The sequence below is a fragment of the Lentinula edodes genome (genome assembly GCF_021015755.1).
Source record: "Lentinula edodes strain Le(Bin) 0899 ss11 chromosome Unknown C8R40scaffold_1, whole genome shotgun sequence".
Classification (NCBI taxonomy): domain Eukaryota; kingdom Fungi; phylum Basidiomycota; class Agaricomycetes; order Agaricales; family Omphalotaceae; genus Lentinula; species Lentinula edodes.
Genome location: NW_025764307.1, coordinates 317,091 through 339,315, shown reverse-complemented (window position 1 = coordinate 339,315; position 22,225 = coordinate 317,091). Strand labels below are relative to the sequence as shown.

At 47.5% G+C, this 22,225-nt stretch overlaps 11 protein-coding genes across 11 annotated transcripts; 8 read left to right on the top strand and 3 right to left on the bottom strand.

Moving 5' to 3' along the window:
* Positions 1-28: 28 nt before the first annotated feature.
* C8R40DRAFT_7147 (uncharacterized protein) lies at positions 29-1,204 on the top strand. Its single transcript, XM_046235956.1, has one exon. It carries the CDS (start codon positions 147-149, stop codon positions 927-929), a length of 783 nt encoding a protein of 260 aa, XP_046092061.1. The 5' UTR covers positions 29-146; the 3' UTR covers positions 930-1,204.
* A 1,901-nt stretch (positions 1,205-3,105) lies between these two features.
* C8R40DRAFT_1064745 (Vta1 like-domain-containing protein) lies at positions 3,106-4,619 on the top strand (the record flags this gene model as incomplete). The annotated part of the gene is made up of 3 exons (XM_046225580.1): positions 3,106-3,437; positions 3,498-3,579; positions 3,633-4,619. 3 exons carry the CDS (start codon positions 3,106-3,108, stop codon positions 4,617-4,619), a joined length of 1,401 nt encoding a protein of 466 aa, XP_046092060.1.
* Positions 4,620-5,211: 592 nt separating this feature from the next.
* On the top strand, positions 5,212-6,731 carry C8R40DRAFT_7130 (uncharacterized protein). Its single transcript, XM_046235951.1, has 3 exons — positions 5,212-5,723; positions 5,784-6,519; positions 6,611-6,731. Exons 1-3 carry the CDS (start codon positions 5,404-5,406, stop codon positions 6,641-6,643), a joined length of 1,089 nt encoding a protein of 362 aa, XP_046092059.1. The 5' UTR covers positions 5,212-5,403; the 3' UTR covers positions 6,644-6,731.
* On the top strand, positions 6,732-7,281 carry C8R40DRAFT_7131 (uncharacterized protein). The gene is made up of 2 exons (XM_046235952.1): positions 6,732-6,776; positions 6,828-7,281. The coding sequence occupies exon 2, from the start codon at positions 6,870-6,872 to the stop codon at positions 7,230-7,232; it is 363 nt and encodes a 120-aa protein (XP_046092058.1). The 5' UTR covers positions 6,732-6,776; positions 6,828-6,869; the 3' UTR covers positions 7,233-7,281.
* Positions 7,282-7,346: 65 nt separating this feature from the next.
* C8R40DRAFT_1075955 (uncharacterized protein) lies at positions 7,347-8,361 on the top strand. Its single transcript, XM_046226898.1, has one exon. The coding sequence runs from the start codon at positions 7,480-7,482 to the stop codon at positions 8,332-8,334; it is 855 nt and encodes a 284-aa protein (XP_046092057.1). The 5' UTR covers positions 7,347-7,479; the 3' UTR covers positions 8,335-8,361.
* Positions 8,362-9,969: 1,608 nt separating this feature from the next.
* On the bottom strand, positions 9,970-11,958 carry C8R40DRAFT_7048 (uncharacterized protein). Its single transcript, XM_046235920.1, has 2 exons — positions 11,425-11,958; positions 9,970-11,377 (listed from the first exon to the last, which is right to left on the bottom strand). Exons 1-2 carry the CDS (start codon positions 11,489-11,491, stop codon positions 10,203-10,205), a joined length of 1,242 nt encoding a protein of 413 aa, XP_046092056.1. The 5' UTR covers positions 11,492-11,958; the 3' UTR covers positions 9,970-10,202.
* Positions 11,565-13,011, bottom strand: C8R40DRAFT_1032214 (uncharacterized protein; the record flags this gene model as incomplete). Its single annotated transcript, XM_046223239.1, has 2 exons — positions 11,565-12,231; positions 12,287-13,011. Coding segments are annotated over 2 exons (1,392 nt in total), but the record flags the coding sequence as incomplete, so codon positions are not given.
* Positions 13,012-13,256: 245 nt separating this feature from the next.
* C8R40DRAFT_1075943 (uncharacterized protein) lies at positions 13,257-14,489 on the top strand (the record flags this gene model as incomplete). Its single annotated transcript, XM_046226897.1, has 4 exons — positions 13,257-13,363; positions 13,421-13,979; positions 14,031-14,267; positions 14,333-14,489. The coding sequence occupies 4 exons, from the start codon at positions 13,257-13,259 to the stop codon at positions 14,342-14,344; spliced, it is 915 nt and encodes a 304-aa protein (XP_046092054.1). The 3' UTR covers positions 14,345-14,489.
* Positions 14,490-14,535: 46 nt separating this feature from the next.
* On the top strand, positions 14,536-15,988 carry C8R40DRAFT_1164388 (cytidine deaminase-like protein; the record flags this gene model as incomplete). Its single annotated transcript, XM_046230490.1, has 6 exons — positions 14,536-14,643; positions 14,710-15,059; positions 15,113-15,317; positions 15,370-15,461; positions 15,522-15,776; positions 15,832-15,988. 6 exons carry the CDS (start codon positions 14,536-14,538, stop codon positions 15,986-15,988), a joined length of 1,167 nt encoding a protein of 388 aa, XP_046092053.1.
* Positions 15,989-16,015: 27 nt separating this feature from the next.
* C8R40DRAFT_1157508 (armadillo-type protein) lies at positions 16,016-19,464 on the bottom strand (the record flags this gene model as incomplete). The annotated part of the gene is made up of 2 exons (XM_046229632.1): positions 16,016-19,397; positions 19,436-19,464. The coding sequence occupies 2 exons, from the start codon at positions 19,462-19,464 to the stop codon at positions 16,016-16,018; spliced, it is 3,411 nt and encodes a 1,136-aa protein (XP_046092052.1).
* Positions 19,465-19,501: 37 nt separating this feature from the next.
* C8R40DRAFT_1233016 (ADC synthase) lies at positions 19,502-22,149 on the top strand. Its single transcript, XM_046233325.1, has 3 exons — positions 19,502-19,715; positions 19,771-21,608; positions 21,666-22,149. Exons 1-3 carry the CDS (start codon positions 19,657-19,659, stop codon positions 21,977-21,979), a joined length of 2,211 nt encoding a protein of 736 aa, XP_046092051.1. The 5' UTR covers positions 19,502-19,656; the 3' UTR covers positions 21,980-22,149.
* Positions 22,150-22,225: the final 76 nt, after the last annotated feature.

Below are 22,225 nucleotides of genomic sequence, written 5' to 3'. Positions count from 1 at the left end.
TTGGATGTACTGTTTTTCCACGGAATTAATGGCAATTGGACTCAATCTGTAGTCATTATCATATCTCGATATTAGTATTCTTCCAAAGCGAAGCGAACACTCAAAGACGTAACGTAAGCAAACTTGACTCTTCTACAGTGACGTTGATGCTGTCCTCGCTTTTCACCAAAAAACCTCAGCGCGAAAATGCTGCAGAGTCGCCTAAGGTCACTGAAGCGCCGCAAGTCTTGAATAGAACATCGAAAAGTCCGCCCCATTCGCTAGTCACCGGCTTACACACTCCACACGATGCTGCACTAGCAGAATTATACGCGACACCTTCAGAGCACTTTGAACATGAGTCTGAAGGGGGCACAATCGAGGAAGCTCATGCGTCTGTCAGCCTTCCTTCACCAGCTATCGCCACCTCTAATCACCCTGACCCTCGCGAAGTCGTCGGAGATCCCTTCAATGGACAAAAGCTGGGAATACTTGGCCTTCCTGATTCCAATCTGAATCCTGAAGCTCATATCCCTCTGAGTGATGCCGCTAGTCGCAACGAAGAGATATGGTCTCGACTGTCTACCGTTATAGATCTGCAAAGTCAAATTGCAACTCTGCACCTCGAGATGGAGGGAATAGGTGGCAAGGGTGACCAAGGAAAGGGTAAAGGGAAGGCAAATAAGGCGCCCAACGTCAGCAAGCGACCTCCAGTGCGCGCTGCCAGTAGCACAGCGGAGTTATTGGATCTCGAACACGATGAGGGAGTTGGCGTTGGAGATGACGAGGATGAAGAGCAGAGGAAGGATAGAGAGAGGGAAGAAGATTTTGCAAGGCTAGCCGACCAGTTCGAGGGGAGGAAAGAAGGCGTGAAGAGCATTATGTCAAAGGTGATTGTCTACTTTATTCCACTGTCTCATTTACCGAACAACGTGCTTCTAGCTCGATGAATTATCACTGGCGTTGACCGAGTTTCACGCGTTGCAGGCACCCAACATCCATTTTCCCTCTTCAAGGCACAACTCCTTTCCTGTCACTACCCCTACTTCTAGTATCCAGACTACCCAATCACCTGTAACGCTTCCTCCCATCATTTCAATACCAAAAGATCGTCCCTCTAATAGTATTCTGAGTCCTTCGCGTATGTTGGACAGTCCTGACTCTGCTGAGAGTCACGAGTTCCGATGATGTGGTTTGCATTCGATTCTGGATCTCATTTCTCCCATTCGTTCAATGAACTATACGGGGATGTTCAGTATCTCGAAATACGAAATACATATCAACAGCGTAATTCACGCCCGTGGAGACTTCACGTTTTTTGTGCTAGTCTATGTCTCCATACTACGAAGGTGAGGTGGTGCGCCACCTTGGGAAACACTCACATCATCATGTCATTGCTCCAGAGGTATTTGAAAACCGTATATGCGGCTATATCTTACTGAAGGCAGCTGAGTATCACGCGGATGTGCTTCTGCTTTAGCATGCGTGGAGTGTGGGGCCTTCGCAGGCTCACAGTATGCTCTGTTATCACCACTCAAAGAATGCTGTCAAATTATGGGCCATCTCTCTAAAAATGCGCGACGCATACCACAAAGCAATGTTTTATTTTTGATTAGACGAACCATACTCTCAACGGCAGGGACTCTCTGCAATCATTCAATCCTCCTTTCTTCTTCCCAATGCGTCCGACGGTTTATCGCTTACAGACCCCGACAGAATGCAGCCACCACGCAGCCCCCGTGTCTGCATTCCGAGGATCTGACACCCGCTTGATACGTCGATCGCCGGAGCTTGGATGAGGAAAATTTTTCTAGCCCCCAGACTTGAGCTACGCGACGAAGGGCCCTGGACATAATGCATCAAAGTCAAATTTAACACCACTAGCTTTTTATTCAGCTTTACGCTTCAATAGAGAATTCCTGGACCAACCGTGGACGAATTCTTGATAAAAAACCAATTCTATACCTAATGAGACCTTATGCTGGTTATGGAGGTCGTTACAAAGTACATATACGTCCATCAATGCAACGATTCATAAATTGCAAGTGGTCGTATCTCCGCATTCCAAACGAAGCTTAGAGGGCGAGGGTGTTATGGATGACTGATGTGACATATGGGAATATAGCTAAGGTCGATTACTTCTACATGAGGGATATACCCCTGCAAACTAATTGAAGTGGTGCTGATGGTTGGTGGTATGAGAGTCTATGACGCTTTCTTGTTGATATCTCTCAAAACATCATCACTGTCTATGCCTGCCTAGAGTTAAAATAATGCTGAACGCAGCGTAAACAATTTGCCGCAGCTCGATCGCGATGGCCCGTTGCATGTACTGTTTGTTCTGGCCACAAGTATATTTATGTTTCAGAATTGTTATGCGGTGGAAGACTACGATATAGATATACCGCACGCCCTTCGTACTGTGTGGTGCCCTGTCGAATGATTCCAGTGAGCACAGTAGAAGATCTAACGAATACACCTAATTAAACTATTTGTAACCACATTATGACCTATAGGATCCACAAATGGAGGCCAGCTCCAGCTCCAGGCGCTATCTACACATAGACCTTAGGAACAACCAGGAATCTTGCAAAAACGCGTTCAACACGCGTTATATTGATTTGAAGAAGTCGCCAATTTTCACTGAGTTCAGAGTTGTCTGGATATCAGCGATGGGGTAATGTATTTAATCTCGAAATACCGGCTTTCCATTGAGATATGTATCGAAGCTGGAGTCCGGTATCTTTATTGGTGGCACTGAATGATAAAATCTGACAAAATTTAGTCAACAAGAGAAGCAGAAAGAAACACTGGGTCGGATAATGAATCAGGCTCTATCAGGTTTAATGTCAGACAAAAAGGAAAAGTTTCTAATTTTCATTATAAGGTTGGATTAGATACCTCGACGTTGTAATTTATAGGAGCTAGATTATTGTAGGGTAAGCGGCTGTAAGCGGATGATGTCACGGGCGCTCATCTACTTAAAGCTTTTCTTTTCTTTCCCTGTCGCGAGGCATTTCAATTGGCTCTATCACAGTAAATTGCTGTGACTCCTACGCTGCGATACTGCGCTCAGTAAGTATAAAATTGCTGTGGGACTACTAGGGCGCTCCCATCTTAACAATCATGTCTTCTTTCGGATTGCCTCCTCTCCCTCTCCCTCTCAAATCAATATCACCTTATCTGCAGCGAGCAGCTGAACTACACCAAAAAGATCCTGTGATAGCGTATTGGTGCGCTTATTATGCTGCTCAAGTGGGTATTTCACTGAAGGCGAAGGACAATGCTTCACGGATGCTTTTGCTCGAACTCCTTGATGTATTGGAGAAGCTAAAGAGAGAGATCGGTCCTAACGATGCTATTGACACAGAGTCTGTCAGCGCAGCATACGTCGAAAACTTCGCACTCAGGGTGTTTAGTGTTGCGGACGATGAAGATAGAAGTGGTAACAGTACCAGGTACGATGTCTGTTTTCAGAATGTGGACACAGGTCTTACCCCGATTATATCTTTCATCAGATCTACCGCGAAGAAGTTTCTTGCTGCTGCTAACTTTCTCGAGATTCTGAAGACATTTCCGAAGACGGAGCTCACGGAAGCGGTATGGTCGTTTGATGTCCGATTGAAATCACTATGCTCACAAATAGTTCACAGACAGAAGGGAAGATCAGATATTCCAAGTGGAAGGCGGCAGACATTGCCAAAGCTTTTCGGGAGGGCCGTAAACCTACTCCTGGCGCAGCTGGCGAGCAGTCATCGCAACCGGTACTCGAATTGTCTGAGGTCTTACCCACCTCGACGAGAACAGAAACTGATGAGACCTCTGCGGCATCCACCATGTCATTTGGAATTGACACGAATCCTTCCTTGAAATCAGCTTCTCTCACATCTTCACCCCATTCACGTCTTTCGCCTCTCATCAAACGTTCCTCACCGCCGCCTGTTCTAGACGAACTTCCTCCCCCGCAACCGTTTACTCCACCTCGTACACTCTTAGGAGTTGATCCTCACACCCTCGAACCCACATCCCCCGGAAACTGGAGTACAGCGGCCACTCCTGGAGCCGGCACTGTACGAGGAACTCCTACTGATGATTCACCTATGCCTTCTGCTTTTACTGGAAATTCCTGGCCTCCGGAATCTCCAACACCAGATACGAGAAACAAAAATCGAAGAGGAAGTCAGAGTAGCGCTGGCTCTACTGACAGTGCCCAGTCCTCTGGACTTGGGGGCACTGAAAGACAGAGGGCAAACATGTCTCCGAGAAAGGTTCATTTCTCTACGGATACAACTTCCATACATCCGCCGTCTGCTAACGTGGCTCTTTTTCCTTCCGATGCGATCACACCGTCTTTTGTCCCTCCGCACCTGCCTTCGACGTCGTCTACGCACCATCCTCCTGTCCCTCCTAACCTTCACTCTGAGATACAGACTTTTCAAGCACCACCACCTTTATCGGTTCCTAATACTATCCTACCGTTGATCCCACCGCCCATAGTTTCGCAGGAAGTTGAACTCACTCCCGCTGTTGTTGCCAAAGCACAGAAGCACTGTAGATTTGCTATTAGTGCGCTTGATTACGAGGATGCGGAGCAGGCTAAAAAGGAGTTACGCGCAGCACTTACTGCTCTCGGCGGCTGAATTATTCATCTCATTATTATACCCTATTTTCTGCTTTTGATTTACGGTATGCTTTGCATGGTATACATACCTAGTAGAACATACCGAAAACGTACATATTTCATTGGATTCTTCTGTACCTTCTCCCTTGCCCCGACTTGCTCCGACTCATTACGGCCGCCTAAAGCTGTGCCGATGTCGCAATCGTGTCATGCGGTATATAGAAAACGCCTCGTGGGAGGTTTTTTTTTTCTTGAACAATGAGCACGAACAATGAAGCCAAGTCAATTCTACGCTCCGGTCGTAGCTCCCTGCAGGTGCTGTAACTTCCTTCCACGGAGCCATATGCGGGAGTTTACATTCTATATCCGTGGTGGTATCTGCGAATCTGCTACCGGGATCGGAGATCAAATTGCTCATCCGCCTGACAGATTCCCATCACGAGACATTTTTCCGCGGTAGCGTAATGACTCACCACGTATAAAAGCGGTTGCTCTTCAAGATGGATTCCCGCGTTCGCAATGTCTTACTACCACCATAGTGAAGAATTCCAACAACAAGATACTAATTTTTCGAATGATACGACTGAACCGCTCCCTAGTTGGGAAACGCTCGACCATCAGCCTCAACAGCCACAAGACTCGCCCTCTGATAGTCATAGTGCCTTCGTATCGCCCGCAGCCCCGCGATTCCCCACGCGCTGCCTTCTCATCAATTTGACTTTTCACCGTTGCATACTCCCGTAGAATATGGTGAGAACTCTGACTTTTTGTTTCCTTCTCAGCAGGCAGGCCCATCTAGGGTCATGAATTTTGCGCCGCAAGAGCGACTTGTCCGATCTGAAGGGTATCCTTCCCCAGAAGCAGAGTTCTCCCAGCCAAGTCCTTCACCAACTACGCCAACACTAGTTGGTCCCCAGAGAACAACGCGCTCAAGAGGTACAGTACCTCGAGGGCCCTTAAGAGGTGCTACCCAACGTCAGCATCACCCTTACCAAAGGCCGCAAAGTGCTATGGCCGGAAGGGCTCCCGAGCATCCGGGGGCAAGATTCTCATTAGTGACTGGCGGTGGAATCCAGCCCTATCCAGCGTCGATGTCTGCTCCGGCTTCGGAGGCAGGATCCAGGTGCGTCGTGAACTGTTCACTAGATTCTGAATATTTGTGAACACACGAGCTTCTGTCTAGCCATGCATCATCCACCATGCCACCACCATCCATAGCGTTGCCACAAAGACCTTCGCCAGTCACGGTCTCCATCCCCACAAGCTTTCACCAGCCTATGGGTCCTCCGCCAGAACCCTCACACCAACACCCTCAACCTACTCAACCGCGGCTCCCACCGGTGACGATGGTTCCACCTTCAGCAACTGCTCCCAACACAGACTTTGCGACTGTGGTTCGACGAATCCGTGCGGTCACAAAATACTTTTTTACACCACGGATTGACAGTTTTTATGATACCACTACCCACACTTTGAAGGCTTATCTCGAGCTACCAGGCGTACGTCGAGAGAATCTATACGTCACTCTTGCGAATTCTGCGATCACCCGTCACAGAAGTATCAATGTCTGGGGGTTTTCTCTCTCCCCAAATTGGCTCGCAACTGGTCCAAGTGCTGGCGTTGGCACCGCCAGTGCTTTACAAGAAGCAAGTTCGATGACGGGAACAACTATGCAAATGTCTAGTGGTTCGTCGAGTTCTACTTCTAATGTATCAGTTCCTTCTACGAGTGTGGGAGAAGCGGCAGGTACTGCTCAAGCTGCTAGTACAGACTCTGGAGGAGCAGCAGATGCAAGGCCTCCGGTGGTGACCTCCTCAATGGAGATGTCCCTCGGACTTGGCCTGCCGCCTCAGTATAGCTTGAGAGAACGTCGATATGGGGAGTTTTACAGACTGTTGCCCGTGCCGCCTGAAACAAGGGTGCGCTCTTATCTCCATTTCTCCTTGTGTTCTATCTCCTTGCTGTACCTGCTTGCGTATCTGTTTTCTCATATGCTTCGCCTTACCATAGATTCTCACTGCCACCGTTTGTTTTGTTCTTTAGGCCACGCATGTTCAAGCAGTTCTTGAGGCCGGAGTCCTGGCTCTGTTCATTTCCTTCGGAACTCCCTTGACTGAAGGACAAGCAAGTGCTGGAAGAGAGGTCATCAGCGTGCGTTGAAAAAAGTACCTCCAAGGTATGTTATTGAAGATGCCAACGTGTCTTCGCTGATTTTCTGTCATACCAGCTGTCTATTGAATGACCCACCCGGCCCCTACGTTTTCGGAAAATGAACTGCTATCAACCTACTGTTGCCTCGAACATTAGGTCTCTTGGCTTCAACTCTAATTATTCTTGTGCTACAATCGACTCCAAGATATTTTTTGTGTTGTCTTTGCTCCGTGTTTTCGTCGATTTCTGTTTCATGTTTCGACCATCCTCACCACTTATCTACTCTTATTCGTCGAGTCCTGCTTTTCCTACTTATATTCCCTTCTCATCCCATACAATTCCCTGTCTCGTAGTAGTGTTTGTTATTTATCTGTATCCATATATCCCGCTCATACGTACTGTGCATACCCTCCTGTTCGCCATCTACCTACGTACCCTAGTTCCACTGCTTTACGTATATAAAATTGCACCATTTATGTAGTGCTGAATCTGATTGATGATTGTCATATAAATCTTAATGTGAGTTATGGTCCCAAAGTAGTTGAAAATTGGCGCGCCAGTGGTCAGTTCAAGTCAACAAGCGCTTCCTTTCTCAGACTCTTATCATACGACTTATCCAGGACATACATATCACTGCGCATTATTTTTCGAAATCCCAAGACTGGATTCAGTGGACACCATCTTTTGCGCTTTGCCGCTCGTGCACTTTCCTTCAAAGAGGCTCTTCGATGAACTACGAAGCAAATCGGGGATATTTCAATGGCTATGACGGATATGGTAGCGGCTTCAACTTCACCTATGCTTACGATAGCAACATAGGCCAAGAAGTTGTACCTCAGAGCCGAAATGCAGATCCTTACGCAGAGGAATACCCAACAAATTTCACGCAGCACCCTCGAAATTATCAAGTCGATGCAGGATCATATAGCCTGGGCTATTCCGAAGCCGGGAATACGAACCATTGGCATCATGATACTGACATTCACGGCGACACCGTTTCACGACAACGGCCTCACTTGAGAACTTCTTCAAATCGAAACAACCGCAGTGCTGGCCGACGCGACAGACCAACAATTCAGCCCGAACAGATTCCAGTTCCTAGCTCCACGTATCTCCGTCTTGCTGAGCAGCCTTCTGTTCACCTGACGGATTCGACTCAGACCCGAAAACTCCTTATACTTGATCTGAATGGAACCCTGCTATACCGGGAGCCCAGAACTAGAGACGGATACGATCCTTACGCTCTGAACGAGTCTCGTCCGCTACGACCAACACATACACGACCATATATGACATCTTTCAAAGCATTCTTATTCCATCCCGAGACTCGAAAATGGCTGGATACGATGGTTTGGAGCTCGGCTCAATATCCCAATGTCAAGGATATGGTCGGCCGGTGTTTTGGCGAAGAGGAGGTTGAAGGTTACGCAGAACACGTAGAGAGTCTGGCAGATGGAACTGAAAGCCATAGGGGAGGCTTGGTGGCCCTTTGGGATCGAAAGTTTCTAGGCCTGAGTGAAACTCAATATAGTAAGTTACCGACCCTGTATCCTAGTCGACTTTCGAATCCATATGTACTTTGACCAGGAAATAAATTCCAGACAACGAAAAATCTTGCCAAGCCTTGGGCCCTCCTTCCTTTATCCACATTTTCCGGACCCACCAAAATCCTCTCGGAGGCTTGGGATCGTGTGGAAAATGATGATGTTGACATAGTAGAGACTGCATCCAAGTCCTCAGGCGTTAACAGCGGATCCCGACTCAATAATACTTCGTTCCTTAATTCACTCTTGGAGGAAAATCATCTCACCCGCAACGACCTATTATCACATTCCGCCCTTTCTACTTTACTACTTGACGACTCGCCACTGAAGGCTCGAATGCAGCCCTATAACCATGTTTGCGTCCCTGAATACGAAGGCAAATTCTATGCACGAGATGTTCGTATTGCGGAAGCACGCGATGGGGATGCTTTCTCTGATGACATAGCTGTTGCAGTAGAGCGGACTGAGACCTCTTCGTCCGAGGATATCGCATCAGCTGGGGTTGGAAAACGCAAACGATCTCGGTCACTGTCTCCTCAACTTTTGCCTCGTAATCACAAAAAGATGAAGAGACTCAGCCCTGAATACGATGCCGACGATCTCTCACAACAACATGATCATATACTACTTGCCGTCATTGGATTGTTGGAGGCACTCAAATATGAATCAAACGTCGCCGCTTGGATTAAAGACAATGGATTGTTCGCCCCTAACCGCGCCGAGTCAGAATATATTAACCCGACTTTACTAGAAGGTGATCCAGAGGCCACAAGAATAGTCGAGGGTCATGACGCCAAACTTGATAGTCTCTATCATAACAGTGTGCCGGAAGGTGCCAATGGCGTCGCTCTCACAGCTAAGAAGAAGAAAGAACGGTGGAGAAATAATCGTCACTCTGGCCGAGATTCTGGTGTATCTGCACTGTCATTGGGCTCAGAGTCATCTTGGACCGACGGTAGTATGAGCTTTTCGGAATCTGTTGACTCGGGACACGGAAATGATATAGGTGTTGGGGATGCCCGAATCAAGAACGAGGACAACGAGATATATCCAAGCCAGTCACAGCATACCGAACCAGCTTCACGACCGAATACACCAGATTCCAGAGACACTTCGACTTATTCAGGTGCTACAACTCAGCCTCCCTCTCCTCCAAATGCCAGACTCAGACGAGATCTAGCAAGGAAGATGCATTTGCTCCCGCGACAGGAGCGAAGAGATGTCCCGCAGCATCTTCCGCCTACACTGAATTTCATTGATTCTATATACCTATATGGTAAAGAGGATACGTCAGATAGGTTGAAAGCTGAGCCATCGCTGAAGCGTTCGAACCTGGATTGTACGAGACATGTAGATCACGCAGTGGAGTCTAATTCGGGTGAAAAAGATATATTCTCTAATCCCCGTGCAAGTCCGCCTGGTCTTACCGGAAAGGGGTTAAATGTCGATATATCAGTTGGGCTGGAGACCCCGCCCGTCGAACTCAGCGTAATCGAGAATGCGGTCGCCCAGACATCCAATTCCCAAATCCCAATCCAACCCCTTCCTTCGTTATGGTACCAGCATCCTCCTGCAAGGTGGTATTGGGTCCGCCGAGGTGTGCGAGCCTTGAAAGAGTTAGGCTTGGAGGTTATACCTGGTGTTGAAACTAATCTAGATTGATTATTCTGACAACTCGCATCTTCATACGTTCTAGATCAAATCGCTATTGTCATCGTGCTTTCATTGTGCTTTCTAGCTCCAAATCGGAGAAACTATAGTATACGTTCAAATCCGTGTCATGTATAAACGACATAAAACCATAACTGTAGAGTCAGATAATTCACAAGAATATAAAGTATCATCAGGATGTTAGGCGAAGCCTAAACCAGATGAATGAGGCTACAGGAGGACATCTTGATTGGAATTTAAACTTTGAGATTTTCTAGCCTTTCTTCTGCTCTGGCTTTCTCTTCTAGCATCCTGATCCGGTCTTTGACTGAATTTCCCCCTACGGAAAATTTCAACGGAGATTGGTCGATGCTGACCGGGCGTTCCCTATCAGATGGAGGAGCCGCCAGCGTATGTGATCTAGCTCGGCCTGTGATAGGTGTAGATGATTTCGTTCGGGTATTTTTGTAGGGTATCTGAGTAGAATGTTCAGGAACAATATCCATTTGGTGATCCGGATGTATCGAAGTAACACCTATAGTATCCGAAGCTCCCGTTGGAACCACTCGAGGGGGGACTCCATCGACAGCGCCGTCCCTCATCAGCACACTGCCTCCAGATTGAGGAGGGAGACCAGTATTTCTGCTAGAGGGAATATTCGGGAGCATCCGAGAGCTCGCCTTTGATCCACCAGTAGTCAAGGAAGATAACGCGCTAGCCTTCCGAGTGATTTCGGCGAATGGAGATCGTGATGGAGATTCATCGCCACCTTCCTCATCCAAAACCTCGACTTCGTCCGGTATTTCTTCCCGAGGACGAAAATAAGATCCTGCAGTGGAACTTCTTTGGCGAGCCATTGCGGTGCCTCCGGCTTGCGAAGAGGTCCGTTTACTCCTGTATAAGTTGCTCTGGCCAACAGAGGGCTCCTGAGATGCATTGGGAGGGGCGCTCACAAACGAGGCCGATTCATCAGCTCCCCGTTCTCGATTAATCTGACTATCATTCCTTTGTAGGAGCTGATTGTCGTCTTTGGCCTGCAGCTTCTGCTGAACTCGTTCCGCAAAAGAAGAAGGGCCTCGGGGGCGGGCAGATCTCGGTCGAGCCAGGTCGGACTCAGATACGCCTGAGCTAGTACTGGAATGAGGTGAAGAGAGACGGTATTCTTTGGGGCTTGCAGGACGTGGAGTGTAAGTTTCGGCGGCGTCACTGGAAGGGAGGGGTAGTGAAACCTCTTCTGTGGAGTAGTACAAGTCCGCGAAGCGACCACCACATTCTCCATACTTGATGTCGACTTTCAATGAAGTGACAGCTTGTTGAACAAAACTGTCATCATCATCGCAAGCTGTCGCATTACCGAGTTGTGTAGGGTGGATATCATCATTAGTAGTAGTCACATCCTCGGAAATGGATGATTGGGAAGAACCGCGACGTCCTGATATATATTCATTATCAATTTCTGCACAAAGATCACCTTCGTACTCAGCGTCAGCTGCATCATCTTCCGAAAGTGGCTCCAACACCCTCCCATTGAGAGTAAAAGGCACATCAGTATTGGGAATTTCGTCTATTTCTGGAGGGGGTTTCTGGCCGAGAAAGTCGAGTATCGCTTGGTCTTCACGAGGAAAACTAGGTGGCGGATCGATAGAGAGAAAGTTGATTATGCGGATTGGAAGTACGACGTGTATATTCGAAGCTATGGGACCTGCGCTTATAGTGACGCGGAGATTATATGCAATTTCCAAAAGACGAGCACGAGGGATCGTTATAGCGTCCGAGGGTATAGATAGGAAATGACAAAACTCTGAAGTCTCCTCCGGTCGTACACCGGCCCACCACCCCTTGGCGCTAGCGTGACCTCTAGTATGATCTCTCTGTCCCATCTCGAGTACACATTCAGCTACTTGCTTCTGAACAGTAGAAGTTTGGCATGCGTCTGCGTCATGTTCGTCAGATCCCTCGACGTCAAGGTGGGGATTAGGTTTGTATGCCACAGTGGAGCGCAACAGCGTTAGAGTGAGATTTTTGATGGTCTTCTTGCTTTTGTTGATAATTCTGACTTTCACGCAGCCCTGCTGACCAGCGACCCAGTATATGCGGTGCAAACTAGCGGTAAGCCCCACTTTCCCACTACCGCCCATGAGGAGAGACTTAGCAGCAGATCCACGGATTGGTTGAGCCGCAGGAGAAAGCATGGCAGAAGGATTAAAGCGAGGCCAGACTTCGCAGTCGCGATAAAAGTGGGCGATCGAGCGCCTGTCAGTTTCAACTTCTCGAACTTTGACTGAACTGCACCACAAATCAGAGATACCGTTGAAGTCAATTGTGAAAAAGAGGAACGCACATCATAACTATGTAACGTATAGCAATGCCGGAATGAGGAGATATTGTACCCTTGGGCGTGCCCTCACCTCCTTTGAGCACGAGATACATCGAAAACGGTAGAACATGCACGCCCTCTTTGGCTGCATAGAAGCCTTCGTTATCAGGAGGCGAATCGAAAAGGAGTTCTGCGGAAGGAGACGCATCTGATAAAGAAACAGATTGCTGGTAGAAAGTGTGGCGCTCTTTTTCGTTTTGAATACATTCAAAGCCAACGACTCTGATTTTTCCGTCAGAGATGAGAACCTCGGATTCTGTTCTTGATCTTGGCCGGATACGAATCTTGATTGTGCCATTGATATATCCGCCTTGTACAAAGATATTCGTTTCCGGTATTACATCTACTTCGACGCGAGCCCGAGGTTTGGCTTGTTCAAGGGAGGTAGACTCTGCAGAAGATAAAGCGCCAACTGGGACGATAGAAGCGCCTGGTTTGAGTCGGGCATTGGAATTCCCAAGAATGGACTTGAGCTCAGCAGTATTTCGACTAGGCGTGGCATTGGCAGTAAGCAGAGTACCGTGGCGAGAAAGAGAAGCCTTTTCTGGAGACCAGTCACGGTCATGCCCACTGGCAATAAACGTAGAACTTGAGTGGAGAGATTGTGTACAAGAGGCCAGAGACTCCGCAATTATGCGCGATCCTTGCTTGAAGCCAGAGGTTCCATTACCAGCGTCGATCTCTACCATTGCTTCTCCAATTTCGGCTTGAAGCAGGCCTTGCATTGAGGACGCGGACCGAATAGAGCTTCCACCATCAACAGAGGCTTTTCTTGACGGAGCAGACAGTTGACCTTCAGAGACATCATATGTAGGCGTGTTGAGCCCTAGGCCCACGGTGATTTTGGACATACAGAAAACAATCAACTCAAGGCTAGTAGTAGTACTAACTAGTACTAACATATCGAATCTAAATAAGTCACGTGTCCGTTTCAATGTCTGTCAAAGTCCACACTCATGGTTCAAATCGCGAAAGGCCTAATCAGGCCGAAAGAAAGGTAGTTTTTAAAGGCGTCCTGGATAATCCTTTTCGACTGCACTGGTATGATTCCATCTCTGGTCTGCATCATCTTTCACCTGCTTAGTTTCGAACGAAAAGGCCTTCCGTACCTATCAATCTCCAAAACCTAGTCCTTGCACAGATTCTATCTTTATTAGATGGAGTTTCAGAGTACCAACATTTTCGGTCACAGATGAATAGAAAGCGAAAACGAGAACCGCTGGAAGAAAAACATACACGGAAGAAAACGAGAAGGGTAACGACAAATGATTTAGAAAATTCGCCCATTGCTGGAGCCGATCAGGGATCAAGTTCTGCCGACATGCAGGTAGACGTTGCTCCTGATGGTCCACCAGCAATACTTGCTCATCTCACCTTGGGAATCAATCAAGTTACTAAACGCCTCGAGGTGCTGGTGCGGACTCGTCGCGGAGGAATCGACAAGAACGCGTCTTCGCCCCCTGCCATCAGGATAATCCTTGTGTGTCGTGCAGACGTCAACCCCCCGATACTTATAGATCATCTTCCGCATCTAGTTGCGGCGTACAACTCTACCAAACCCCCAGATTCGATCCTCCTCGTTCCACTCCCGCAAGGTGCTGAGTTCACGTTATCAAAAGTCATGGGCATACGAAGAGTCGCTGTGATGGCCGTCAATGTAAGCTTGAGTTTACATCTTCGGTATTGGTTGTTCAGGATGCTCCTTTAGAGCGACGCTCCAGAACTCTCAAATATCCTTTCCCTCGTGACATCTGTTCCAGTACTCACGGCCTCCTGGCTCGCGGCGGCGGTCTCCGTGGCAGAAATCAAGAGTGCTACACCCATTATTCCTACGCATATCAAACAATTACGCACTACAGCTCCCAAAGACATGAAAGTTGCCAAAGAACAAAGGGCTGCAGGTCGAGTTGCGGCGAAAGAGCGAAAAAAGGATAAATCAAAACCAGTTGAGAGCTTGCTTTCATCATGCGTTCCTATGTTGAAGTACTGATCACAGTCCGCGTTGTATAGGTCGCGAAATAGGATTAGGAGTAGGAATCTGGCTACATACTCAAACTGCACCTCATTCATTCACCAAATATTGGTGTATGTACATAGTGATAATATTTTAACTTTGAGGGTTCATCACTGTTTTGTTGCGTTTTGTCATGATTTATTATACACGACGTGCTGCGACCACGCATCCTTGATATTGGACTCAGCGTTGATCTGTCATGTTTATCGCCATCATTGGGACGCGAAGTTCTGGTTGCTCTACAGTTGAGGAGTTCCTTATATCTTCTCAAGGATTCACCTCCATTCGACTGGATTTGCCTGACGAGGTGTGTGATGGGTACATGGTGGTTTCAGCTCAATAAGCCCGATCAATTTGTCAAAATTATCTACAGTTCCGAGATTACGCATCCTCTTCCTTTGACTACCAACGGAACGTTGAAAAGGATCACTCAGTAAACAATGCTGCGAAACATCTCTCGTTCTTGACCTTCGACGCGACCCCTTTGCCCTCCCCTTCGCCAATTTCTGACGAAAACCTCGCTGAAACCAACGAGACCGTCTCTTCGATAACTTTTAGAGATCCAACAGAAGTATTGGACTATGTGACGCGTAATTGGAGGTCAAACTTCGTCACCACGGATCTGAAGACGCGAGAGGTGATCGAGATGTTCATCAAGAGACCATTTTTCATGCTATTGAGCTTTGATGGGCCATTACTGGAACGGTATCGACGTTCAAACAGGTATGAGGGTTTTCATCACAGTTTATAAGAATACCTTCTTTTCTTCAATCTAGTTCGATATCACTTCAGGCTTTTGCAGCTGAAGATGATCAACAACGTTTCGGCAAAAGAGGTTCTTCGTTGAATGGGATGGCAGACTTAGTCAACGTGCGCGTTGTCAATGATTTTGCTTCAGTACCTGCATTATATGCACATATTGAAAGTCTCGACCTGTTCAATCCATTGCATCTCAGGCCAAACTGGGACATGTATTTCATGGTTAGTCCCTATAATGTGTCGAACATTCCTGTTCACTCTAAGTTTACTACAGACTCTTGCTTCTCTTGCTTCACAAAGATCAAATTGCATGAAACGACGCGTAGGTGCGATATTGGTACGCGACAAAAGGATAGTATCCACTGGGTAAGTTCCATTCACGAACGCTCAATGTCGATTTCCAATGATCTTGACCTTGATCGATAGGTACAACGGAACCCCTCGAGGTGTCCGCAACTGTAATGAAGGAGGGTGCATTCGCTGCAATAGTGGCTCGGAGGCTATCGGTGATAACGAGGAATGTGTCTGCTTACACGCAGAGGAAAACGCACTTTTGGAAGCGGGAAGGGACCGAGTGGGTAAAGGGACTCTCTACTGCAACACCTGTCCATGCCTCAAGTGCACGATCAAGATCATTCAAACAGGCGTTGAATGTGTTGTTTACAATCTTTCTTATAAAGTGTCAGTTTCTTTTTCCTAGCTCCGATCTAGCTTAAGACTTATTTGCAGAGTATAGAGATACTGCGTCCGCAAAACTTTTCGCAGAAGCGGGTGTCAAATTAAGAAGGTTTGACCCCGCCCAACATCGCCTTTCAACATTTCCGCCAGATGGTAATTATGACACGAGTACGATTGATATGACCTCAGACGATGAGAGTTCAATGACTGGATAACAAATGCTTAATACATACAATCCATATTCATGTATCAAGCTCGCCTAATATCAATTCCACATTTTGTACTATATCCCATTGAGATTCATACAAGAATTTTGTAGATGTGGAAGTCACTTGTCCTGAGGTAGCGGTGAGAGCTAGCCACACAGCGTCTGCATTCACTGTACCCGCAGCGAGGTACAATTTCCGGACACACTGCTGTAGTTCTTCAGCGGCTTCCGAATGGAGGAAGCGTCGGAAAGCGACTATGACCTCCCAGTTTGAGCTATCTTGAGGATCTACCCCCTTTAAAGCTGCGGTCATTGTGTTGATGATGGAACGGTATAGTCGATGCGAATGTGTATAGACAGACTCAGTCCCAACACCTCCTCGTATTCGATGTGACACAGCATTAATCTTATCTGCAGTCTCTAGTTTTGAGAGTATGGAACGAAAGCGAGGCCATACATCATCCCAGACCCTTCGAAACATTAGGCTGCCCATGGAAGTCACAAGCGCCTCGACGAGACCAGCTGCTGCACTGACGACGAATACCTCAGTATCAGCGAGGCGATTGAGGATAAATGGCCAAGCAGAATGGATGGAAGGCATCAGAGTAGATTCTGATAGCACTGCGACCGACGAGCTTAGCAAATTGAGGATTCGAGCGCGAATTCCAGTAGACTCGTGAGTCAAGAAGTATATCGAGCGTTGAACGATTTGTTTGGTGAGAGCCTGCGAGGAAGTCAATGGAGGTTCTTGATCTGGCATTACTTCCGGAACGTCTTCAGGCTGATCGCCAGTGTTTGCTTTGTCCGGGGGATTGTCGTCGCCCCAACCTTTCCGTGGTGCAGGACCATAATCCTCCTGATCTTCCTCCACTGTCGATTCCGAACGATGTGCAAACCATTCGAAAAAGGAATCAAATTTCTGCTGGTCAATGTAGCTTTGTCGTACTGGCGGAGTTTGATCATCGGACAGCTTGGACAGCTCTTCGAATTTGATGATTTTCATGACTTCACCTAGAACTTCGACAAGACCTTCAACCACTATTTCATAGCCATGATATTCATCCAATCGGTCGAAACACTCTTCTACCACGTCTCCCGCACGCTCGACAATATCGCTTCCCACTAATCGTATCATAACAGCCAGAACTTTGGTAGCATCGACATCTAGCCATTGTCGACTGAGACGACGTGAAACCGAGTCAAGGACGTAGTCAAAGTTCGATAAGAGTAAATTCGCAGGCGAAGCATACGAGGTGCAGACCGTTACGAAAGTGAGTGCTCTCAACCCGGTTTCCGCCAGGAAGGAAAAAGGTGAAACAAGACTATGGAGGATAGGATATAATGAGTAGATGAACAACGGGGAAAAGCGAGTTTCAAGGATCCCAGCTGTGATTGATATAAGCTGGACAGATAGGGCGCTGTGAAGCATAGGCTGCGTTGTGATACGAGGTCCGATAGGTGTCCCTCGTGTAATTTGAAGTGTATCGTGGAGACGAATTAAACCTCGAACATGCTGAATGGGATTAGGTACTTCGTCGTGCCCATCCGGTATGCCTTCTGATGGTGTATCAATAGGGTCGTCTTCGTGAATACTATCCCAAAGTTGTGCTGTGCTTTTTACTAAGCCGCGAGCCAGCTTTTCAAGCCTTTTGCTCCTGGATAACCTTAACGAAGTCGAGGGATCTTCTGACAGAGACACGTTTGATATGCCCTCAAGGAGTCGGCAAGCACACCACATTCCTGTTACGGCTTTGAAATCTTTCCCGCTTTGACCAATGTTCACGAACCATTCAACTGCAAAAAGACCTGCATCACCCGCAGCCTTTCCCAAGGCATGAAACATCCGGACAAGGGAGTCAAAGGTATTCATGGAGGAAACATTTTTAAGCATGGGCTGGGGGAATGGAAGCCACGCAGATACTTCAGGTTCATTTTCGAGCATCATTTGGGCTGCAGATGTGCTGGTGACAGTGACAGGTGGATCCACAAGCTCCAGGACAGACAACAAACTCCATCCCCATTTCTCTACACCTCCTGTAGGCCCAAGGAGTTTTCCTATTTCGAATGCGATAGGGCTGAGATTGCTCTTCGTATTGTCCTTTCCAATCAAAGCAAGGCGACAGATTGCCTCAATGATACCGGTTACGTGTTCTACTTTTGTATCTGATTGAGAGGGCAGAAGGACGGGCAAAGCAATCAGGTTATCTCTCGTTATCCGCATAAGTGTCCAGGTAAGAGAGTAACGAGCTTTGGACGACGCGGTAAGAAGCTCTAAGAGTAACTCAGTGACTTTTCCTGAAACACTTGGTAGTTCTGAATTAGTCAATGCTAGGAGGTAGGAGAGAAGGAGAGGCTGAATCTGAGGTAATGTCGTTGGCGTAGTTCGCAGTACGTGTGCTGAGAATTCAGCCAAGCCCATCAGGGCCGAGGATGTAGGGTGTTTAATGAGTGGGGATAGTGATTTCAAGGCAATAAGGAGCTGCGAGGAGGTCACTTTGAGCCAAGATGACGTGCGAGAAGTTCCGTACTTGCTTTCCTCTTGAGCAGATTGTTCCGGTAGTTGCTCGCCAACGAGGTCGGCAAGTTCCTCGATAGTCTCTGCAGATAAGACAACACCTGCTTTGATGCAAGGCTCATCGCCAATGGATTTTGATATGACCTCTTGCATTACGCGCAAGGAGTTCCCAACCACAGCACCCTTCGCCCACCCTTTGCTTCCTGGAGCACCCAAGCATAATTTGCACGTTGTACTGACAACGCCTGGGAGAATCGAAACGATGAGATCGTCAGGGAAGTATCTCGAAAGCATTATGAACAAAAGGTCGAGCATGCTTAATTGCAGAGACAGGCTAGGATGTTCGGTGGCCAATAATACCGAATTGAGAGTTTGGCCAAGGATGGGGATAAAAGAAGGCGTCTGAGCATGCTCTACGAACATTCTCATCCGCAATCGGACTTGATTTGGTGTGAGCGGCCCATCGTCGTTATCCCTTGGTCGTAATAAGGTCAGCAGACAATGAGCAGCAGCCTCCTTCGTCTCTTCAGCGCGTTCCTTCCCTTTACCCTTAGCTCCGAATCCTCCAATGACCGACCCGCATAGCATGAAGAGCTGATCCCAATCCTTCAGCTCCAAGTACCACCACCAGTCTTCACAAAGTGTATTCAAGATCGCGAATACTTTCTCCAGTACTTGATCTGGGATGGCGGTGGAATCATTGCGATTAAGGAGGGCATATATCGGAAAGAAGACATATTTGATAGTTGCCTCATTAAGGGAGTATCCTGAAGATCGTATATTATGTAGAGTTTCCAGCAGTTCATTCAGCAGTCTGGTTACAGTTGGTATAGACGACGCTGTCAAAGCCGTCACGCCCATTAAAGGTACACATACTGTTTTGAGCTGGAAGAAAAGTGAGCTGATAAGAATTTTTTAGCGAGCGGCAGTCGTTCTAACCGTTTTGAAGACAGGCTGGGATTGTTCATGGTTGGACGCGTTCATGGGTGATCACGTAAGTAATTAATTCGTCTCTTCCTTCAAGTCATACCGCGCAAACATATTTTTCTTGCACCATATGAGAGTTTTTATTATTTTTCAAGCTTGACAAGGAATCATTAATCATATGCCTCATATGAACGGCCAAGTACTTCTCTGATACTCAACCGATCCTTTACACCATGACTATTCAACGCCCTCGACTGCTACTCATCGATTCCTATGACTCTTTTACGTTCAAGTGAGCAATTGGTTGTTTTGACATTATCCTCTTCTTAATACTCGCCAATATTTAGTCTAGCCGCACTTTGTCGCACTGCTGTTCCTGATTGCTCTATCCACCTCATTCAAAACGACCAACTTTCCATCGATGAACTTCTCCCTTTACTAAAAAGTTTTTCTGCCATTATCATTGGCCCCGGCCCCGGGTCACCTGATCTGCCAGAAGATATCGGAGTCGTGAAAGATATATGGAAACTATCTGAGTGCGACCTTCTGCCTATCTTCGGTGTTTGTTTGGGCTTCCAAAGTCTGGTCATAGAGCACGGAGGTCAGCTCAGACGATTGCAAGTCGTCAAGCATGGTCAGGTCTCGCAGATCCTTCACAACGAAAGGGACATCTTCGAAAACCTGCCCCAAGTTACGGCTGTGCGCTACCACTCTTACCATGCAGAGCCACATTCAAAAGAAATAGAGCCGCTAGCTTGGGCGGACGATGGAGTCGAGAATGGCTCCGTACTCATGGCCGGAAGGCACCGAACCCGTCCATTCTGGGGTGTTCAGTATCATCCAGAGTCCGTACTTACCGACGAGGGAGGTCTGCATATTTTGCGCAACTTTTGGGCGTTGGCAGTTGAATGGTCGCAGAAACGAGGAAGATGTCTATTTCCCCTTGAGCCCTCCGCATTGGACATCCTTGGCCCCTCCTGGCCTCACCTACAACCCTCATCACTATCCTCGTCTCAGACGACTGCGACATCTGTTCTTACACATGTCGTTGATCTACCAGGGGCAACCGCCGTCAAGATTTGTGAAATGCTAGGTGTGGACGATCACAAATCTCCCTTCATTCTATTGGACTCTGCAGCGAGTCCCGGAAGATTTTCCATCATTGCTTCACTTCTTCCCACATCCCTTCAAATCCTTTACTCTGTTGGTGATATTGCTGTCACTTTGAAAAGTGCAAACTCTGTATGGCATGAGACACTGGATGGATATGATGTCTGGTCCTGGATTTCTCGCTTCATGCGGCTCTCGAAAGCTCGGGATGGTTGTCCTGAGGTGCCTTTCTGGGGAGGTCTCATAGGAACTCTCAGTTATGAGCTTGGAGTAGATTCTCTTGATGTACCTCTACGGCGTAACCGAAGAGATATGAATGCGCATCCCGATATAAACCTCATTTATGTTCAGAGGTCCCTAGTGCTCGATACATTGACGAACAAGGTTTACATCCAAAGTTTGCTGCCGGATGACTCGGAATGGATGGCCAATATTTCTGATGAATTGAAGAAACTTCCTTCCAGTTCATTGCCTACAAGGGCTCCTTCGAACATGCGGAGTGCCTCCGCTCTCGTGGCATTGCCCGATCGCTCTCGTTACATCGCGAAAATCGAAAGTGCCCAGGATTTTCTTCGTTCTGGTGACTCGTACGAACTTTGCCTGACCGCACACACCCACCTATCTGTACCAAGTTTTTTGTCCACCTGGGAAAGGTACAAACTTCTTAGACGATGTAATCCTGCCCCATATTCTGCATATCTTCGGCTTCAACCTTCGACGTTTCTTTCATCTTCCCCAGAACGGTTCATTTCCTACTCCCGCTCACCGAATACCTTGTGCCAACTTAGACCTATCAAAGGCACGTTGCGTAAAGCGCCGGGCGTCACTCGCGCTTATGCTGAAGAGGCCCTACGAGGGAGTCAGAAGGAGGTCGCGGAGAATCTTATGATCGTGGATCTGATTCGACATGACTTGCATAGTGTGGTAGGGTTGGATGTTTATGTGAAGCAGTTTTGTCAAATAGAGGAATATGAGAATGTTTGGCAGATGGTCAGTGTGATTGAGGGTCGTCTTCCAGCTGGCTCTCAGAGAGACGATCTTGGTTGGGAAGTGTTAAGACAGAGCTTACCTCCAGGCAAGTCATCATCATCTTGTTGATGCGCTCAAACGATTCAAATACGGAAACTCATAGGTAGTATGACCGGTGCTCCCAAGAAACGAAGCGTTGAAATTCTTCAAAATCTGGAAGATGAAGATCGAAGCCTTTACTCTGGCATCTTTGGATATTGGTGTGTTGGTGGTGGAGGTGATTGGTCTGTTGCCATCAGGAGCTGCTTCAAGCATGAGCTGGATTCACAGGATCCAGAGATGGAGAATTGGGTCATCGGAGCTGGAGGAGCAATAACAGCATTGTCAGACCCGCAGGCGGAGTGGGACGAGATGCTTTTGAAGCTACAGGGAGTCTTGGGTGCCTTTGGGGCGGCAAAGCCTAGGTGTTATGACTGACATTCAACTTAGTTACGGTGTCTTCCTCGAAACTTTCAACGACTTTCTAACTGAATTCAACTTCAAACGTTCCTTTTCAAACGATATCTACATATATTCAACTACATAGTCCTGTCATCATCAGTAATCCCATAGTAGAGAATAATTTAGGCTGGTATAGTCATAGATGGTTATTCGATGTGTGTACATGCTCTCAGCACCGTAATCAAATTGACCAGAACCGTAACGGCGCTAACGCGTTGTAAC

Excerpts from the sequence above, each read along its gene's own strand:
- C8R40DRAFT_7147 (XM_046235956.1), top strand. The coding sequence starts at position 147 with ATGCTGTCCTCGCTTTTCACCAAAAAACCTCAGCGCGAAAATGCTGCA.
- C8R40DRAFT_7130 (XM_046235951.1), top strand. The coding sequence starts at position 5,404 with ATGAATTTTGCGCCGCAAGAGCGACTTGTCCGATCTGAAGGGTATCCT. Across the intron at positions 5,724-5,783 it reads GCTTCGGAGGCAGGATCCAG|CCATGCATCATCCACCATGC; the intron begins GTGCGTCGTGAA and ends GCTTCTGTCTAG. Across the intron at positions 6,520-6,610 it reads CCGTGCCGCCTGAAACAAGG|ATTCTCACTGCCACCGTTTG; the intron begins GTGCGCTCTTAT and ends GCCTTACCATAG.
- C8R40DRAFT_7131 (XM_046235952.1), top strand. The coding sequence starts at position 6,870 with ATGAACTGCTATCAACCTACTGTTGCCTCGAACATTAGGTCTCTTGGC.
- C8R40DRAFT_1075955 (XM_046226898.1), top strand. The coding sequence starts at position 7,480 with ATGAACTACGAAGCAAATCGGGGATATTTCAATGGCTATGACGGATAT.
- C8R40DRAFT_7048 (XM_046235920.1), bottom strand. The coding sequence starts at position 11,491 with ATGTGCCTTTTACTCTCAATGGGAGGGTGTTGGAGCCACTTTCGGAAG. Across the intron at positions 11,378-11,424 it reads GATGATGCAGCTGACGCTGA|GACGTCGCGGTTCTTCCCAA; the intron begins GTACGAAGGTGA and ends AATATATATCAG.
- C8R40DRAFT_1233016 (XM_046233325.1), top strand. The coding sequence starts at position 19,657 with ATGACTATTCAACGCCCTCGACTGCTACTCATCGATTCCTATGACTCT. Across the intron at positions 19,716-19,770 it reads TATGACTCTTTTACGTTCAA|TCTAGCCGCACTTTGTCGCA; the intron begins GTGAGCAATTGG and ends GCCAATATTTAG. Across the intron at positions 21,609-21,665 it reads AAGACAGAGCTTACCTCCAG|GTAGTATGACCGGTGCTCCC; the intron begins GCAAGTCATCAT and ends GGAAACTCATAG.